At 37.2% G+C, this 21,179-nt stretch overlaps 2 protein-coding genes across 2 annotated transcripts; both read right to left on the reverse strand.

Moving 5' to 3' along the window:
• Positions 1 to 1,994: 1,994 nt before the first annotated feature.
• LOC135696002 (uncharacterized) lies at positions 1,995 to 20,809 on the reverse strand. Its single transcript, XM_065215256.2, has 12 exons — positions 20,804 to 20,809; positions 18,881 to 19,115; positions 16,990 to 17,605; positions 13,898 to 15,000; positions 12,826 to 13,272; positions 11,820 to 11,972; positions 6,341 to 8,512; positions 5,913 to 6,167; positions 5,053 to 5,211; positions 3,509 to 4,297; positions 3,158 to 3,385; positions 1,995 to 2,203 (listed from the first exon to the last, which is right to left on the reverse strand). Exons 1-12 carry the CDS (start codon positions 20,807 to 20,809, stop codon positions 2,166 to 2,168), a joined length of 6,201 nt encoding a protein of 2,066 aa, XP_065071328.2. The 3' UTR covers positions 1,995 to 2,165.
• On the reverse strand, positions 9,423 to 11,318 carry LOC148958568 (melatonin receptor type 1A-like). The gene has a single exon (XM_089112362.1). It carries the CDS (start codon positions 10,743 to 10,745, stop codon positions 9,816 to 9,818), a length of 930 nt encoding a protein of 309 aa, XP_088968488.1. The 5' UTR covers positions 10,746 to 11,318; the 3' UTR covers positions 9,423 to 9,815.
• Positions 20,810 to 21,179: the final 370 nt, after the last annotated feature.

A 21,179-nucleotide genomic window follows, 5' to 3' on the forward strand; every position in this document is an offset into this window, starting at 1 on the left:
GAAAACACTCCTGTGAAAGGAAACTCTAGGTCCACTCCACATTCTAGTGTTTTGTCTTGCAAGCAAACTTAGAAAATCAGGGAAAATGAAACACCTATCTCACACCTGTATGCCCACTGTTTGAATAAACTTTGACCCCGTTTACACTACAGAAAGAAGGACGGGACTCTTTTGTTCTATTCTTGTTTGGACACGATCAAGGGCGTCGCGACCGGGGGTGTGGGGTGTGTCACACCCCCCCAATAGTATCTCAATAGGGAATTTAAGGTAAAATCCGCTCGATGGAAGAAACGCTTTAGTTATTTCAGAGACCTTCATGTCATGAAAACCAATAAAGAATCAAGCAAAGGTAGTTGCTCTGTTGGCTAAATATGATATTTTTTGATATGAATGAAGGTAAACAAACTAATGATTTGAAGATTGCTTGTTGGCAATAAATCTAAAAATCCAGGCCCTCTTTAGGTAAAATTGTGTCTTGTGCCCATTTCCCCTAAAGTTTCTCGGTAGAAGCGTCAACTGCAATTCACTATGAGCTCCAGATTTATTTTGACTGGAACCCCAATAATTGTCAAACTGTAGTAATTTTCCTTTATAACAGTGCACTGAATGAGAAGGAAAACAATGGACAGCCCCCCCCCCCACAATATAAATCTTGTTCCGACGGCACTGTAGATAACCAATTGCAAATTCACTATGCCAGTTTTTTAAATGGCATATTGTAGTAAAAGTCATTGACTCTGAAATAATGAAGATTCAATGCATTTGATTATTCAAAAAACCATGGTCGTTGTATATGTTTAAATGTTTTGCAGAAACCATCTAAAATACAATTGCTGTATGGCACTGTCTTTCAGAAGTCAAGTAAAAAATGCAAAGCTTTTAGTGCTTGGAAATTTTTGCAAATCTTACTGATTGTGTAACTTATTGATAAAAGGCGAAGTACAATAATCCTGTTCTAATCCTTAGCGACAAGCTTCTTAAAAAGACTACTGGTAAGTTTATCGCAAATTATCCTCCTCCGATGGTCAGTCATATGAGTTACATAGAGTCTTACGCGTTAATGCTCTGTTAGACCATTTCTATCTGCTGTTGGTACGGTACATATATTTCCAAACTAGCTATATTCCTGTCCTTACCCCCTCTTTTTTAGCTTGTTTTCAAGCGTCCCTCTCGATGAATATGTCAAACTGTGATTGATATAAGGCGTTTGAAATAGGAAGATTGTGTCACGATTCCCTCCCCTCTTGTTTATATTTTCATGCGTTCTCTTGATATGAAATTTCTTGACAGACAGATGCATACTGATACCGTCAATTCGACCGTTTTATTACTGCTAGTTCATTTAGCAGTAAAAAAGTAATAAAATGTTTTTCGATTGTATTAAGAAAGCTTATCCAACATTATTAAATGTACATACTCACAAACTCCTGACGACTTTTAACTAGCTTATTTAAGATTGAAACGATCTAAATATTCAGAAATCATTGGGCTGTCTGAAACAAGGTCAGTCAAATATTGCCATAGACAAAAATATCACTTTTAGATGCAGTTGTCACTGGATATGCGACACTACTGGTACATCTTTAACGCTCATGCTTTGTTGAGAAATGATCAAACTTTGGTTAAGATTCTGTTGCACAATTAATCTGTCCCAAAGAAGGTTGCTTACCTAATTTCACGCAGGGCCTTTTAAACATGATAACTAGAGGGGCATTGCCTTTCAATCCTCGTCGACATTCCATTGAGAATAGACCACTGTCTACCTCTTTTATGAACAGAAGTTCCCTCTCCCGCCTCTCCCATATGCTAAAATCCCTTAGTTATTATGGCCAAAAAATTCCAACTTTTCACTTGCAATATACACTGCAACTTTGACCACTATTTTTATGAAAAACAAAGTCGAAAACTTCTGAATTAGAATATTCTTTAGTTTTTTGATAACTTAGAATTTTAAAAGCAATAACATTTCTAGCTACTACCTCACTAGCAAAGAAATATCCCATAAAAAGTAGACACAATTTAAATCCATTTTGAAAATTTATTCCTTCTCGCAGTCCAGCGTTCAAATTAAAATAATCATCAATACAGAAAATTACAATTAATTATAATGACAAATAGAATTTCCTCAAATGTTTACAGTTGGATAAAAAGTGTCTGAGTACAGCTTAACATGTCAGCGTTCCATTTCTTTTTGGACTAACACCTGAAAAAACAAAATTAAGTTTACTGTTCAGGTATATATTATCGAAGAAGACTGATACAACCTGCTAATTTGGCATAAGAAAACAAAAATATTGAATTTCTTTTGCTTCTACTGCACTAACAACTTTGAACAATTGGTTTATGATCTAATTCCATAGAAAATGATATCTGATTCCATCGCAATAGTGCTGAAAAATGAAACACGATAAACAGTGATGAGGTATATTTGCTACAACGGAAAAACTGCATAATGTTTTAAAAGCGCTCATTGAGCTACTGTTTCTCGAGTTTTATTTATACTAAATAACGATTGATTCTTTCTTTCAAATCTTCAGCCCAGGCAGGGTAATCTATATTGTTATACTGTGAATTTCTATAAAAAGGACTTTGAAATTTGAAATCGAAATTGGAGTTTGAAAAAAGGAATTTGAATTAACAAGATCTCTGTCTATGGAATATTGTTTTTTTGGCAGAGCTTTCACGATAGACAAAGTTTTACCATAAAAAGTTGAAAAATAGATGGTCAAGTCAACGCAAATTTAGAAACAAAGTTCCCTAGACTGCAGCTTGTGGAATCAGTGGCGTACCCAAGGGGGGGAATAGGGGGTCCGGACCCCCCCACTTTTCTAAAATATGATCCTCAAGATTTGTCCAAAAATGATGTAAAACTCATTGGGGGAGGGTGTAGTATACTGTATGCTTGTGTCAATAACAAATGTAAAATAATTTGCTATTTACCGTAGCTAACATGAATCAAATAATGGAAGGGAAATTTTGCAAAAAGGGCGTTTCCCCGCATTTGCGAGTGTTTGAAGGGCGTGGTCCAAAAAAATTTCTGGGGGCTGCACCCCAGACCCCCCCACTACTGCAGCCCTGGGTACGCCACTGTGTGGAATCAATTGCATTGCAACTGTCACAGTTGAATGGGGCATTATACGGTGTTTCTGAAAGTTACCTCTAAACAAGGCCTTGTGCAGGATTAGATCGAATTCCCTCACACCAACAGTAAAGGCTCCATCTGACGTTGTAAGCACTGCCACATGAGAAATGCCTCCGACGGGTACTCCAACGCATGATTCGAATCCCATAACACCTTGCCACTGGCAGAGACCAAAGCCATGATTAGGACTGGCGTAGGCAAAGTAAAACTTTTTGTGTATGGTGACGAATCTCACAGTAACAGCTAAAAACAGAAAAAAGAAAACTTGTCTCAAAATTTCATCAAAAAGAGAAGCAAAAAAGGAAGATTTTCAAAAATGAATGCGACATATGAACGAACCATTTTGATCAGAAAATTAAATCTTACCTTTCACTTCAATTTTCTGGTAGAAATAGAACAATTTTTGCTCTTCAACAAACATGTGAATGGTAATGTCATAGTTATCACTTCTTCTTCCTTGAGCGACAGCAAGCATCACTTTCCCGTCAATCACACCAATATCCATTTCTTTCACTTCCGAAATTTTTATTGGCTGTAACTTGGTAGTTGCAAATGTCGTTGTATTAAGAATAAAGAAATCAAGTTGTTGGGTATCACCATACACACTTGCAGTTATAAGATATACCGTGCCGTTTACTCTGAATGTCCGGGTCAGTGCCGGAGGGCTTGAAACTAGCGATCCGAGTGCGGTTATCGGAGCATCGAACAAAGAGCTGGTTAGCAGAGTGTATGGAATCAGGGAGGCTAAGTTCTGAACGACGACGTCATTCGAAGAGACACCTTTTAAGTTTGCATAAAGCGAGCTTGTTACATTGTACAAAGATACAAACAAATGTTTGATTTTATCATACTTGAGAATTTCCGGGTAAACCGGACAGCCGGTCGTGTTGGATCCATAATGACCTGCAAATATGTACGTTTCACCAGCGATGTCATAAAACTGCACAAAAGTGGCCTGGGTTTTGATAACTTGGTGTGTCTTGCAGGTGAGAGTGGATGTACACTGTAATATGTAAGCAGGACCACATCCAGATTGCAATTTACGCGCAACAGCTATGTAGACGAGGTCGCCAATGGTCTTTGTATCCAGATGCCCTCCGTTAGACATTGAGAATGTTTGGGATTTTTCAATTCCAGCAAGTTGAATTTGAATATCTGAAAAAATTAATTATCATAAACCTTTAACAAAAAACCTTACTAAGAAGAACAAAAAACCTTTGAATTTTATTTTAAGATGTGATGTACATTTCTAAACTCGATATCATTTGTTTGCAATTTATCACAGTTCGAATTTTTATCTGAATTTTCAGGGAAATGTGATATGTTGTAAAGACAAACCAATATGAAATTAATGCTAGGTTTAGAGTTCACAGCGTCCTAGAAGTATTCACAGCGTTCATCTGTGGGTTGCTGAATTGGAAAAGCGCACTTTTCTGCTTGTTTTTATCAACAAAGTTTTATAGTAGGAAAACATTAGAAATTTAAAGGGTGATCCATTGTTGTCTCTCACACTAATGATTTCCACCTCGAACCATACCTATTAAAATAGCAGATATTTCTTACCATTTGTGATGCCAATAAAATTTCAGGTGAAATAAATCTGACTTTTAAAATATCATCAAAAATATCCCAGTCTACAAAGGGAAGACCGAAAACCATTTGAAAATGATCTCAAAACATGGGGCAGCTTGTCTGATACAAAATTGTTAAGGCTACAAAATTTCTGAAAAGGGCAAAACACAGATATAAACAGCTAAACTTGAGTATAACTGGATTACTAGTGGTTGTCAAAAAAATAATTTTATTAGTCGATAAACCTGATACGAAATATGGGATATTCCATCAAGATTCCAGTTTGCCAAAATAGCTTCAACTGCTCTTTAATAAATATACATGTATGAAAAACGTACCTTCCAAAGCAAGAAGTACTTTTATTTGTGAGCAAATTGGCAAGGCTGTAGCATTGATATTGGCGAGTCGCTGTGTTACTTCAGTCTTCCACTGTTCAGTTTGGTTCGCAACCTTCTGCACGTTTACGCCATTTACGTATCCATCCACGCGTAGATTTCCTGTAGAAGTAAGTTGGTAAAATATCGTTTATCAAAACTTTAGCGAAGCATCATAAAAACAACTTTAGATAATTTTGGTCTTGTTCTTAATTCAAATTTGATCATTACAAAACATAGGGTGTCTGCCGTTGAGAAAAATAAAACCACTGGGGGGGAGGGGGGAGGGGGGAGGGGGGAGGGGGTGTCGTGGCCAATCTCGCGTCATAGAGGATTCTGGGTACAAAAAGAAGAGTGTTAATTAAAGCTTCAGTCAGCAGTTGCATCGTCTGGACCTTTTCGCACAAGGCAGGAACCAGCGAAGGCAAAGATTTAGCAAGGCAATAAATCCAAGTGAATCAACAGGAAGCTTGAATATATAATCTTGTCAGGAAATTTATACAAGGAAAAAACATAATATGCTATGACAAATCCCAGCGGATCCATACGACGAAAATGTTCACTCTACTTTCCTCTCCATAACAAAATAATGAAGGGCCAGCAAAACATTGATTGCATCCCTCAATGTTTATGAATTCATTTAATATACCAACTGCACACGATAAATTTCATGACCTACAAAGTACTGTCTTATGCTCGTTGCCATTTTTTCCAAGTGACTTCTAATAAGACACTTTGGTTACAGATTTGTAAAACAGCTCGTTCTAAGCACTTGTACTTCGCTGCTTATCATAGTAGTTTACAGGCAAGAAATTTAGACATACCTCTGATTTCTAGATCTTTCTCAAATGTATTGGTACCAGTCAGCTCTTTGCTTTGATCCACATACATAATACGCTCATTCAGCTTTTCGATGTCATAACCTGCAACTAGGCCAGTTACATTTAAGTCACCCTGCACTTCAACGTCTTTTGTAAATGTTTTGTCTCCGCTTATAATCAAGGGGCCATTCGTTGTTAAGATTTCTTCTGAAACGTCAAGACCATTCACTGTGCCGTTTTCAGGTAATATGACGTCACCTGGAAAAGCAGAAAAGACGTCACCGACACTAGACACCGTTGACAGAAAAGACAATTACAAATATGAGGCAGAAATAACAAAAGAATTACACAGTTACATGGCCCTATCATTAGCCCTATTCCCGTGCAAGTCTAGATTAACATATCAATTTTAGGATAAGTATTAAACGTACCTTTCACAGTAACATTGGATGCAAAAGTCAACTGTCCGTGAATTGTCTGGTTGGTAGACAAAGTGACCCTTGAATCGGCAAACTCTGAAACATCAACTCCATCAATCTTGCCTATTATCTCAATGCTTCCATTAACAACTAGCTCTTTGAACGACTTTGTTCCCGTGATCTTCTGGTCCCCACGAGTAAGCATTACGTCGGACGATATATTTATTCCATTTAACAGACCGTTAACTTGGATGCCATCGTTAAAGTTCGTGCGATTTAAAAATATATATTCTCCATAAAGGTCTTGATCATCTGATAGTTTTACTGCCTGTAGATCCAAGGCCGTGACATTAACACCGTCGAGTAGCCCGCCAACACCTATGTCCCCTGCAACAAGCTCCCCGGTCACCCTGATACCCTTCTCCGATGCGAAAACCTTACGTCCGGTGATTACTTGATCTTTACTCTTTGACATGACGTCAGTAAACAAATTGGTCATATTTAAGGAATTAACCCGATCTCTAAAATCGACACTCCCGTGTACATCCACATTCTGCATAAAAGTCTTTTTGCCATTAATGATCCCTAAACCGTCAAGCCTAACAGCTCGGGCACTAAGCTCTGAGATATCGACGCCATTCACGAATCCCGAAACGTGGATGCTGCCATTGGCATGGAAGCCATTTTTGAACACCAGTTCGCCCCAGACATTCTGATTTCCAGTGATTCGCATCATCTCTGAATCAAGCTTTGTAAGATTAACACCATTTATTAAACCACCTACCGTTACATTCTTTCTTACCGTGACGTCACCTTGAAAAACTTTATTCCCGTGAATAATTTGGTCTCCAAACGTTAGCATAAGCTCATTAAGGTTTAGGCCATCAAATTTTCCTTCGACGGATAACGTCTCGCAGGTAACATTGCTGAGAAATTCTAAGTCTCCAATTATAACTTCGCTTCCTTGCTTTGTGACAACTTGTCGCTCAAACTCCTCGAGATTAACTCCATTAATCGTACCATTTACAAGATTCCTTTGGATGAAAACAGTCTTCTCAAATACCTTCTTGCCAGTAACACGTTGATCTCCAGTCTTCTTCATGGAATTATCATCAATTGCTGTCAAATTAATGTTATTGATAAGGCCAGGAGTGGTGATTGGCTTATTAAACTCAACATCATTGACAAATATCTTATTCCCACTGATATTCTGTGGTTTAGATAATCGTACAGCCGTTTCCATCAGTTCGGTAATATTAACCCCATCAATCAGTTTCCCAACTGTAACTGACTGAGAGCTTGAAACGTTGCCGGTTAATCTGACCGTTCCAGAGATTGTTTCATTCTTGCCCTTGTAAACCGCATTTGCTTCTAGTTTCGATACGTCTACCCCGTTTACCGTTCCGGTTATGTTGATGATTCCAGCCATTAAAGAACTGTTTACGGTGATTCCATCAACGAAGGTCTTTTTACCACTAATGTTTTGAGCTGTGTTCAGCGTGACGAAATCATCTGGAACTTGATATCCATTGATCTTACCATCTACAACTAGGCCATTTTCAACAAACAGGTTGTTTTCAATCTTTTTCTTGCCGGAAATAACCTGATCTGTCCCATTTAATACAACGCTCTGCATAAATTTTGGGAAGTTCTCCCCGTTCAAAGTGCTGCTAGGGCCGAAAAAAATGCCACCATTTATATTCATTGTATCTTCAAAGATGAGCGCTTTCTCTATCACCTGAGGTTCTGTTAACTTGATCAAATCTTCAGGTATTTTTACACCATTGACTGTCCCATTCACATCTAAATCTGCAGTTACCTGGACATTTTCGAACGTCATCGGTGCAGTTACTGTTTGGTTGCCATCAACAGTCCAAATGCTTTCTCTAAGTTCCTTTAAGTTCACGTTGTTGATTTTTCCAAGAACAGAGAGGTCCCTAACAGTAACTCTCCCAAGGAAAGTCTTTGGGGCTGTTATAACATTCTCACCTGTGGTTTTAACAATATTTTTGCTCATTTCAGATATATCGACTCCATCCACTGTTCCATTAACAGTAATGTTGCCATTCACCACGACGTCGTTCGCAAATGTTTTTGTACCTGTGATGGTCTGGTCACCTGATTTTGTCACTGCTTCCGTAGAAAGGTGGATTCCGTCAATCGTTGATGAAGTAATGATGTCTCCTAAAAATGAAATTACAGTGTATTCATTCAATCAAGACGCTCAGTCATGTTATGAATCAAATACTGCTTTATACTGACCATAACTTGCGCCCTGAAAACATCCGAATGGTGTATCAAATATATTAAATACTAAACGTTCAAAACACTATTTACTGTGTCTTGAAAATAGTAAGTGTTAAATGATGCAATACAACCTTAAGTCTGTAAACAATTGCTAGATAGAAATGGTCCCAACAATGGTCCCAATAAAAGCTATGAAATGTAGCATAGTCGCCGAGATTGTTTATCAGCGAATGAGAATAGCCAATAGGATAAAGGGTGCACATGATTGGTTTTCTTTGCACCAATCAGCATCTTCTAGCATGTTCACCAATCGGCGTTTTATGTCACAGCAACTGATGAGAAACCATTTTATTGACGTGATCCAAAATTGATGATAGACAATTTATAGAATTTTGGAGGTGAGGATCGAGAAAAAAAAACAAGATACCAGAATATCAACATTACATGTGCAGTTTGAATAAGGTTGAGTTAAACGATTATCAGGTATTGATAAGAAGAATCAATGATTTCGTTCATAGAAAGTAACAGAGCAGAAATGACTTAGCGGCTAATGGTCGAGTAAAGGCTATTTCTTAAATCACATATTAATACGTGATTTAACACGAATTAATACACAATTCCTTTGTTTTTCCTTGTGCATGAACAATATCATAATCTTAATTTCAGATTAAGTTACCTTCTTCTGAACTTAGGCTTTTAATGATAAATTGTATTTTGTATTAATTTTATGGCAATTTGCATGTATTTTGTTTAAATAGTTGGCCTTAATTAGCTTTTAAGCTATATATTTTTTAACTGGCAACGAATTAATAATAATCCAAAGAATTAATAAAAAATAATAACAAAAAATAAGAACCTTAGCGGGAGAAAAGAAATAGAGACGAAGAAAAATCGAGGAAAATTTAAGTCCGGAGAAACTGAGTTATTTGGAAAAAAAAATTCACTTATTCCTAATAATTTACAATGAATTCAACTATTAATTTATTACCGTAAATACAGAGAAATAGCTATGAAAAATAACAAAACATCTAACAATTTTCGTGATAACCATAATATCTTTGGCTTTGAAAAATTCTGACGTTCTATACTCTAAGAGTTTTGAAATAAATGTGGTAAAAGATTCGCTTTTTCCAAAGCCATTTTCAATTTTTTTACAAAAATTAACATTCATACAACAATTGATTTGTTTCTCTTTGATTGTAAACAAGATACCTAAATATTGATTTAGACCCTTTTCAAATTAAAATAAAAACGTTTCCTTAAACAGTTTCCAAACTTTATCATTCCGGTACAGTACAACACACGCATTAAAAGCCGAGTTTGTACAGACAAGCGACAAGCTCCAATGATGAACTGTAGCCAATAGAGTCTCTTGGTCATGTGATACGCTCCGTCCAATCATCAACGCTCGGTAGTCACCGATAACAATCATTGGAGTGTAGCATAAAAACATTGCAGTGAACAGTGCAACTACTGTCTTTGCCATCCTCAGCACATTTTGTCGTCCTTTTGTATTGTTGCTTTTGGCCACTGCTTTATTGCTTTGGTGTGTAAGATACAAAACACTGGCATAGCAATAGATAAACAGGATTGTACATACAACATAGGCCGCGGTAATAAACCCATAATAGGCCAGCTTAGATATAAAGAAAAAGTGCAACACTGCGGCAGCTACAGACAGAAACCAGCTAAGGACAATCAACATCATGATGGTCCTTCGTGAGACTTTCTTCCCATTTAGGCCTCCTCGAATTGAATAATAACGCACAGCGGCAAGAAAGTATACAGATAGTACAGAATTATTTGTAAAGAAGACAGCCAACCCATTGCTAATTTTGCTCAGTAAGCAAGAATCTTTATAAACCCTATAAAGGTGCAATGGCTGGACAAAAATACCAACAGAGAGGTCGATGACACAGAGCGAAACAACAATCAAATTTGATCGTTTGAGTATTTGACCTGTCCTCTTTAGGCCATAAAGTAAAAATACGTTTGAAAACATGATTGCAAAAACCAGAATAGTGTTGTAGAAAACCAGAACATTTTGATGCTTGATTTCACCGTTATTCCAATGTTCTGAAAACTGATCGCAAATTGAATCATTCATTGCAAATGGTTCAACGGCTGCAGCAGTTTCTACTCCTTGTTCATAATTCATTGTTGATATCATCACAAAAACGTAGAAGCCAATCCACTGTACTTTAGCTCAAAGATAATTCACCAATTCTTTCGTAATTGCGAAAGCTGCCGTAATAATCGCTTGATCTCTAGCTACTTCAACAGCCTGTCGATTCAAAGGTTGTATCGGTTAAGATACAGTTCCATCCAGGCAGAAGATATCATATTAGAAGTGAAACATTGACATTACAGCTACTGCTGAAATACTTTGAGCAACTTCTTCTGCCAGCTCTCGTGTTTATAGTTCTCAGATTTATCCAATTACATACGGCATTCGTGACAGATACCAGAAAACAAAGGGCAGATGGATACGTTACTTCAAGAGACACCACTTTCATTTTTTCATACAACTATCATTCTTGATTAAATATTGCATTCAAAATCAAATTTAATTTAGGATTTGTAAGTCAAATATTGACATCCAGTCCTTTGAAGAAAGCAATGTAAGATTTGGCCCACACTGGCATCAAGTTTCTTTTATGAGTCATATATTTCTTTACATTTATCTCTTGAATGCTTTTATTCTTAATTCTCCTCAAGCTGGTTATAAAATTGCAAGAAAGCGCACTGATTTCTTCAGTGAATCAGTAGTGAAGTGCTTAGCGCATTGTTTTTTAGTGTACATAAACGTAAATGCAAGGTGTGTGACTGATGAAATAAATCCTACACAAAGACTGTTGGGATAAATCAACCAAGAGCGCAAAGGAGTGAAGAAGACTGTTTACATGCAACGTCATCGGTAGAAAAGATCTTGGGCAAACATAGAAAATCGAATTTAGGCTCTTGCAAATACCATTGTTTTGGAAAGCAGATTTATGGTTGCAAAACAAAACAAACCTACGAGTTTTTATTGGAAACACTGATTCATCGGTTGTATCTATCAAACAGAATACTCGATTTTCAAACAATATTTGATGGCAAACGAAGACATGGTTTGGTGCCAATAGAAATTTTCCATTGTTGGTGAGGAAATAAATCAAGTGATTCATAAGGAAAATACATTCCTTTTCATATCGTTTTAGGTTATACAGTCTTAAATGTGAACAGTAAAGTAAGAATTTCATACCATTGATTATGACGTTGTTGAATGTCTTTTTTACGTTGATGATCTGATCTGTGGATGTTGTCATGATGTCATCTTGTAAACGATAGCCGTTGGTGGTTGAATGTGTTTCAACATTTCCGTTGACAGTAACAGAGCCAAACACTCGTTTCTTGCCTTTGAAACGAATGGTAATATAATACATCAAGATAACATATGTAACGGTTTGGCTTTTATATGTAATCAAGTTAGTAATGTTCCCCTTGCGTGTTAAAGTCACATGTTCTGTTAAGTCCTGTTGTGTCAATGTGATTGTTTGTCAACATGTAGTGTGACGTCCGTATTGTCCTGTTAATTAGCTTCCGTTTATGTTATTAGTGTGTTGATCAGGTTAGAGTCTTCTGTTATTAGTCTTTCTGTTGAATTCACCTCGTGAAAATCAGCCTTTGGAGATAACACGAAAGAAGTAGTATATTTTGTGCGTTACTTATTCGGGGCCTGGGCCCTTTGGCCTAGCCCATCGCTCCACCAGCGAGCTGGTTATCCACCGTCCTGAGAAGAACCCATAATCGTTACATATTTATTGAAAAGCAACAAGTCAAGTAATTCTAAGCTCAACACGCATAAACGAAAGGATAATGAGCTGAAATAATGTATATAGAGGGTAAAGGAAAGAAAGATTGATATCATGTTATTAGTCACAATAGGAACGAAAATTGTTAATTTGCCTTATAAAGTTAAGTCAGATAACAGGAAACTAAATTTTGAGATTAAGATGAATGATTCAATTTCAAAACACTCTGTCAGCAGAATATACGCTGTCAATTGTGAATTTTCGTGAGTATAACTTTTCTAGCCAACAATAATCAAAATAAACACTATGTAAGGAGTGATAATATCCTTCGCTTTAAGTTGAGATTTAAGGCGAATTCTTAAGTAGAAAAATCGAAGAAATATATATATTTCAAGCTTTGTTAAAAGTAACAAACCAATATATGTTAGGAAAAACAAAAGTGAGCTCGATCCAAACCTTTAATCGTTTCCTGCTTATCCATCCTGACAGCATCTAAATCCAGTTCTGTTAGATTAACGCCATCAACCAACCCAGCTACATTCAAATTGCCACCAACACTGAATCCATTTGTGAATCGTTTGCTCCCATTTATTACCTGATCGGTTGACAAAGTAACCACTTGCTTGCTAAACTCTGATAAATCTTTACCGTTCACTGCCCCATTGACTTCAACGGAGTTCTGAAACGTCATAGTTCCTTTGAAAATTTTTTCCCCTTCAATTCGCTGATTTGAACTTCTAAGCACAAGGTCTTCCGGTATTCTTAGGCCGTTAATAGTTGAGTTGACAGTTTGGAGATTTCCTAGAATTCTCACAGGCTGTGTGAACATCTTCTTCCCTGTTACCCGTTGATCATAATGCGTTGTCATCACATCCTCTGGGATACGTATTCCATTTACTTTTCCTACAAATATCATATAGGTTACATAACAAGTTCATATTCGATCATATTTCCTTTAAGTTACATCTGTTATATTTTTTCCTAAGCCTGCAAAATAAGCCTCTCGCACAGCAAAATATACTTATTGTACGAGATACCTAGATAGAGTATATAACGTCAAATAATGTCCAATCGCTGAACAGCAATCAATATTCAAGCAAAGATCTGAAGTATCACGAGATGGACAAAAGCAAATAGCATTAACAATTCCTGTTCCGGCTAGTGAAGTGAAGAAATTCTCTCTCTTCCATGAAACAGAGGAGAGCATAGAGAATCTGAATATATGTTACTGCTCAGAAAGCAAAAGTTCTAGATTTATTGAAAATATTATTCTCAAACAGCTTTGAAAATAACTATGCATAGAAAAATTGACGTCCCATCTACGAATGGTTAGCATTCATACAGCTGGAATGGGTGGGTATTCAGAACACTTAAAAAGTGCAATAGAGGCTAAACGGCTTTGTACTGAATGGCAAAAAATTTTAGGCCTATTGCAAAAAATTTCAATGAAGATGTTTTTGTCGTAGTGGAAAAATGTTTATTGCACACGGTAACACAGGCCTTGTAAATAAAAAGATCACATATGTACCTGTCACAGAAACATCTTTAAGGATTTTCACATCATTTACAAAAACGTTTCTTCCTGTTATAACCTGAGCCTTGCTCTTGCTCCAGGCACGTTGCTCAACGTCTGTTAGATTTACACCGTTGATTTTGCCAACATCCATTTTGTGAACTGTTACATTCTGGAATGTTACGTTTCCTACGAATGTTTTAGATCCTGTGACGTCACTGGTGCCAGTCCTCGATACAGAATCATTCAACCGTTTTTCAAGCTCTGTTAAAATGCTACTTTGCAGAGTTAAGTTCCGCTTGATCTCCATGGCACGATAAACAGCACGCTCGGTTGGATTATTCTCGATATGGTTGGTGTAAATGACGTTGCCTTTGACTCGAAGCCTCTTAATGGCTGCATTTTTAAACCAGTAGTTTCCATACGCTGTTTCGTTGCCATTCAGTGTCATCACTTTCTTTAGAACCTCCCTGATCCTCTCGAGCCATGCTTTCATTTTTTCCATCCTCTCAGAAACATCATTCAGGGCCGTCCGAAGAACATGTTCAACATTCGGCTTTGGCTCAGCGATGCCTTCAAATGCGTATTTAACTTTGAACAGGTTATGTCCCCTACTTTCATTATAATTGGCCACAGCTAGGAACATTTGGTTGTTGACCGTAAATCCACGTACAGATCTGACGTCCGGCAAGTGAGGACTGGAAGGCAGTGGCAAGAGACCCTGGACTTTTGTCGGTTTAAAAAGTCCTAGTTTGGAGTCGTAGATGTATATTACAGCTTGTGACCTTGAATTTGCAACAGCAAGAAACATTTCGCCATTCGGGCCGCTGAAATGGAGCCATCGTCGAGCACCATTGGTTGGGATTCGTTGCCATTCTACCAGAAATTTCCCGCTCCACCAGTAAATGATGGAATCGGTTGCATAATCATTTGTCACGGTCCTCTCCCTGACGCCCTTTTGACTGTTGTATTGGTAACTGATCAACTGTGTGTACTCGTTAGCAACAACCACGTAATGGTCGTTCTTCATTTTGAAATATTCGAAATCGCGTGCTCCGTGAGTTAATACTTTCTGAGCTACTTCAAATGATACGTAGCCGGTGTCTTTCTGTCTTCCTCTGTTAATGGAAATATAGCAAATTACAACAGGCTATTTTTTGTTGAAAAAAAATGGCATTTTTCTTAAAATGACCCTATGCAGGCAAAAAAGCCTACAGAAGATGTCAGTTCCTTACATGTCGCAGGTTACCCGCCCCTGATCATTAGGGTATAGGATTTTAAGAGAACATAGAGGGTATAAAGCTTGGTTCAATTCACCTGTACGGATGATGATCTATTTGCATACATTTATGCAGGGGCGGATCTAGACGTTCGCACCGTTCGCACATGCGACAGTCAAACTTTTAAAATTATGCTAAGAATCCGTCTCGTCCTTAACAACAACATTCTTGCTTATTGGCAAATTTCCCATTTGTGTTTTAAGTGTATTTGCTTGGGAATTATGCTTCAGTTATATTTGACAACTGAACACCGTGCAGGAGCAGGAAGATCCAAGGTCTGAATCATGCATGATTCAAACCTGGCCATAAACACAAGCAAAATCTCAAACACCATCTCTAATTCAATCTCGATCTTGATTCAATCTGATTCAAATCTCAAAGCATCCTGACTAAAAAACAACAAGGTACCAATGTAGTTAGATTAGGGTATTTCGGTGCACAGTATGATTAGTAGCACGTTCGCACCGATTCGCACAGCTTTTGTTTTAAAATATTTAACCAATCAAATTGCTAGATAGTGCGAACTTCGGTGCACAGTATGTTTTTTTAGTAAGGTCGCACCACTGGGCAAAGATTAATCCGTCCTCATTGCGTGTTTGTACAGTTTTGAGCTTATTTATGCCTGGCATGGGAATTTCTTCACTGGGGAATAGGAATTTTGTGTTATGGAGTCGACTGGCTACATGTATAACGAGTACGTTAAACCTGGTAATTTGGAAGACAAAGGTCGCTAGATTTTCAGAGTAACATTCGACACGGGATGTTTTCAAGTTTCCACATTCATTACCTCCTCCATGGATCAAGGGCCTACAAATTTCAATAAATGCCCTGGACTGGGGTGATACCTGCGATTTGGCTCTGGCGAATAAATAATATTCAGGACGTTGGCAGAGTGAAAAATTTTTATTTGGACAAAACTTTCAAAGTGAATCTTTTCAATGTGGATTCTCAGTTCCTTATCAGCTTTCAGATATTTCCGGGTAAAGTTTACTTGCTTGGGTATTCCCCTGAATTCGAAGGGGTTTCTTCGGAGTAAAATACATGTTTACACGCTGATTTGGTTTAGCTATTAAACAATATTAGTTATTAAAAAGTGCAGGTTTTTGTGAATATTTGTGTACATTTGTTCTATTTTGTTAGTTATGAAAATTCATTGTAATGATATTTTTCATTTTTTGCGTGGCCTGGTTTGTCATCGTATACCATAAACAAATCGAGAGAGACAACTCGAATGTTTGCCTGATTATGAAAGGAAAACCGTGTCAATACGTTTAAGAATTTCAAGTTGTTTCTTGCTTTACGCTTGGCTAGAAAACAACACAAATGATTCTGTAGTATCAATTGAAAACTCAGATAAGGAATAAACAACAGTTTGACAACGTTCTAAATAAAGCCAATTTAATGTGCGTGTCGATTGCTCAAATGAGAAGGGGGCGAATATCCTTAAAAACTATGGGTGTGGTCAAGAATGATATTTCCGACCACACCCTTGTGTGCGACAGTCAGAATAATTTCTAGATCCGCCCCTGCATTTATGTACTTTTAACTTTAATTTTGTAGTTGATTTTGTAGTAGTTTTTTAGTAATTAGCTATATACAAGCTACGTTATTAGCAGCCTACTGTAAATAAATTAGATAAAAATAAAATAGAAAAAACACCACGTGTTGATATCAAATTGCTTCTTTTTCAGTTGCTTCATCAACTATTTGTCGCAAGAAAGGACAACAGTGGAGACATCTTTAAGGAAAAGACCAAATGCAAATTGTTACGCAGTCTATAAGAAATCACTAGATATTGTGGTGATAAGGCTGCATACACCAACGTACCTGTACAAAGTCGAATAGATATCAACTTTGCCAGTGTCGTCCCTGTGATTGGCAAACATCATGTAAACCCATCCATCAATTTCAAATACTTCAACATCCTCTGCACCCTGTGTATCGAATTCTTGAATCAAAATGAAACCATCGCGCACTCTCGCGTGCAGGGTCGATTTAAGATCTCTTCGCTCCCGGTCATCAAGCGAGTTTGCTGCGACAAAATACTCATTGTTTCCATGAACAAACGACTTCACACTCGTTCCTCCTTTAGTCGCAACACTATTGATGCGATAAAATGTGGGTGAAATGTAGCGATAAACATGATAATGCCTCTCATGTGACATCTTACCGTCCCATGTCAAGCCGACATTTTCTACGAATACAGCGTACTTTTTCTCACCATGGTCGACAAACTCGAAGTCAACACAGCCAGGGATGTTAAACTTCTGTTGCAATACGAATGAATTGTTGTTTACCATACGATAGATTTCTGAGGCAACATTACTGTGTCCGAAGTTTACTACTGCAATGTACTGGGCTCCATTCATCTTGAATGGCTGAATTTCAACTGTGTGATTATTTGGTATCAGCAAGAAGGGGTCGATCGAAGAAATTTGCAGCTCTAAAAATGGAACAAAATGTTTCCCATTACTCTGGACTGAACACTGGTGTGTTAAATGCTTACAAAATACTAGTATGATCTGAGCGTGGCATTCAACAAAGAACAACGTTTTTGGGCCTAGGAAATGATCACAGGAGATACTACCAGTTAGAAGATGGCACGAAATGGCTGGAAGATTGTATACTATATGCATGCATTGCATATATATTGAATTGCAGTATACAAAGTATATACAAACATTGCATGGCACAAAATAGCGAAAACAGTGCATTCGTGCCATCTTTAAATTTTCCGGTGCCTAAATCTTTTTCAACTACCATGCCAGTTACAAAATTACACACATAAAAGATGCCTCAAACCTCGTAATGGAATGCTCTGTAAAAAATTTTTACTTAAGAATACTTCAGATCTAGAAGCTAGGCAGGATGTGATGATCCCTAGGGGTCTAAACCCCTCTTGTCTATGTCAAAAAAAGGCAATATCAACTTCTTGCTTTTGCTTGCTACACTTATGAGAGTCAACCAGAACACCCTGAAAACTCTACAGATTAAAACTCTACGTTTAGTCATTCTATAAATTGCAAAATGTGTGAAATGAATGTCACTCTGCACCAAAAGGAAATATGCGCTTAGTCTAATATTTGCTGCCGGTCTAAAACTACCTTTGAATTCGGTAACTTTATAATTCCAACCGTTCTCAAACAGACTGTCGATGATTGGATCGGTTTGATAATAAATTTGTGACGTCATAATGTATCGACTACAAGTGGCTTACATGAATTTGTTCCTTCTAGCTATTATTTCAAACAAGATCTTATTAGTCCAAATTCAATGTGCCTCGATACATCAAGGCTTTACAAATACTTTTGTACTTTACTATGAGATTTGACATGTTCCTGTGACATACACCTCCGAAACACGTTGATTGGCGACAATTTCGGAGGTCAGAATTCACCCAATGTCATCCAGTGGGACATTTTAGACGATAGACGATAGGATTTTAGACGTTAAACCATCCTTGTTCCAGGGGAAGGGGTTTATTTCAAATCTTTGCGAACGGATGTTGTAAATTACCCATAAAGTGGCTTGATTTATATGTGTGCCAAGGCATGGATGTTGCAAGCCTATGAAAGTTGGAGATGCATTGGTAGGAAGGCGTAACATTTTGCAGGAAAATGGGTAAAGTTTCAAAGAGAAGAGTTTGGGGGTGCACGTGCCACTTGTGCATCTCCGGTTCTGACGTCCCTTTTTAAAGGACTTTTAGCAGATCTGTTACCTGAAGAATTACTCGCAGGCGAGGTATGTGCTGATCTCCGCCATCTTTCTTTTCCCGATCTTTGTGCTGCTTTGTGGATCTTTAGTTTCAACGTTGCCACTGCATCCTCTAGGTAGTGACGCACAGCCTCGTTTTCAGCATTCAGTTCGGCATGTGCTATAGAGAGCGGAATAAATTGAGAAATATAATAAATGTATGTAAAAGCAACCAGAGGGAGCAGAGAGTGCTTTTGTTGCTATGCATTAATAGAAATTTGTTCAAGGCCACTTCTTGTGTAATGTAAGAAAAATAAAACAGAATACAAAAAATTTAAACCACGGTTCTAGCTGTAACATCAGATTGATCTCAATGGCAAGAGATCAGATAGGTGCTCATCTCCAGTAGAACGAAGTAGCTTGATACAGAACCAAACAAATCGTATCGTGTCTGCTTGTATAGAAGTATAAGATAGAATGTTTCAACGGTTTTCTTCCTTTAATCTATCTCTATGCAAAAGTAGGCAAATTAACTCATGCCTTCGCCTTAAAACGATGGACGTCCCAACTCGATGTTAAAGTAAGTAAAAAGCCGATTCACATAAAAAGCCTGTGTTTTTATAACATTCAACTTTAAAACGTCTTCTTTTCTGTGACTTTTTTGTTGTGTTTTTTTCCTATTCTTAATATAGAATCGTTATCAGCCTACGCGTAGACCCAATATTCCAAGGGCGTCGTAGATTATTGGGTCTACCCGTACAACTTGAATGCAATACACATACGGACTTTGAGAAATGGAGATGGAATATTTCATAAATCTGAACGATTTAACTTTAGTTGCAGCTCTTATATCAATACTCAAGTTAAAGGTACAGTTACAAAGCTTCAAAACAGGAACGAAGTCAAGACTTTCCACGAGATTTGTAAAAACAAGGTTTCAAAATACGTCTCCTTCTTTCTTTTTTCTTGGATGAAATTGTATAGAATAGAATAGAATAGAATAGAATAGAATAGAATAGAATAAAATATAATAAAATAGAATAGAATAATATAATAGAATATAAAGTAAAGAAAAGAAAAATGCTTGTTTTTATCTGCAGTACTCCTTTCGACTACCTTGAATGGCGATACAAACTTGAAAAACAAAACGCGAGAAAAAGAGAAAATGGCCTTTTTAAAATAATCCTACCAAAGCTTCCTTTTTAAAATAATCCTACCAAAGCTTCCTTTTTAAAATAATCCTACCAAAGCTTCCTTTTTAAAATAATCCTACCAAAGATGACTAAATTTGCCAAGTAAATTTTTCTCCATCCCCTAAAACTTAACTTCCCCCGTTATATTTAATGATATTTCTAGGCAGAAAACTAAGTAATGGAATTCAGATTCCTTTGACTCGATTAATCAAGTAGGATTAATACGCTTACCGAAAGTCAAAGAGACGAAAACTGCCAACAAAGTGACAATATTGAGCTTCTAGAAGAAACGGATAAAACTGTTAGCACTATATATATACATACAACTATAAAGAGAAATTGTACTATTTAGGTCTCTTCGAATCAGCTAGGCATTTTATACGAAATACATGAAATAAAACGAAAGGAAAGAGATAGCAGTACTGGTTTGATAGTCCACGTGCTTTTCAATTTCTTGATTTCTTCCGCCAAAGAACCGAACAAAGATGAAAATCCAAAAAACAATATTTGTAAGAAAATATACCCAGATAATAAAAAAGAATTATTTCTATGTCGAAAGCACTGTTCATCTGCAACGAAATCTCTACACAAGGAACAGTTAAAAAGTTTAGGTTTTTAGGCCTATACAATCTAAGTCATGTCCCTGAATCACATACTCAAACAGTAGCTGTACTATTCTAAAGCAAGGCAGTGCTTGCTCTTTCTAGTAATGCGTTGAAGTTTATGTTATTAAAGATACGAAGATTGCAACATACCAGCATATTTGGACGAACACAACACAGGATCAGCTTATACGCACAAACCACTCCAGTTTCACGCGTGCTTCAACCCTGTACTTGCCAGTGACAAACCAAACTGAACAAGTTTCCAAATTTTTAGGACCATGAACAATTATATGCAAAGAGAATGATTCGATCAGCATGCGTGACAGGAAATTCACTGGGATTTCTTACGAATAGCTGATGTACCAAAGAAACAAAGTCCTTATTCCCAAGCACGCTGCATAATCATGGTGCAAACACATGCAAAAACGCAAACTTGTCCCAAAGCGTTAAAGCATTGTTTTGGGTATTAGAAGGTTGCCTGGGGATTTGAGATGATGAAATCAGCGACATTTGGGACACGCCTAAT

The sequence above is a fragment of the Rhopilema esculentum genome, chromosome 14 (assembly GCF_057945365.1).
Source record: "Rhopilema esculentum isolate cy_ngs chromosome 14, ASM5794536v1, whole genome shotgun sequence".
In the NCBI taxonomy this organism is placed as follows: domain Eukaryota; kingdom Metazoa; phylum Cnidaria; class Scyphozoa; order Rhizostomeae; family Rhizostomatidae; genus Rhopilema; species Rhopilema esculentum.

Excerpts from the sequence above, each read along its gene's own strand:
- LOC135696002 (XM_065215256.2), bottom strand. Across the intron at positions 13,273-13,897 it reads TAAAGATGTTTCTGTGACAG|GAAAAGTAAATGGAATACGT; the intron begins GTACATATGTGA and ends TGATATTTGTAG. Across the intron at positions 3,386-3,508 it reads CCAGAAAATTGAAGTGAAAG|CTGTTACTGTGAGATTCGTC; the intron begins GTAAGATTTAAT and ends TTCTGTTTTTAG.
- LOC148958568 (XM_089112362.1), bottom strand. The coding sequence starts at position 10,745 with ATGATATCAACAATGAATTATGAACAAGGAGTAGAAACTGCTGCAGCC.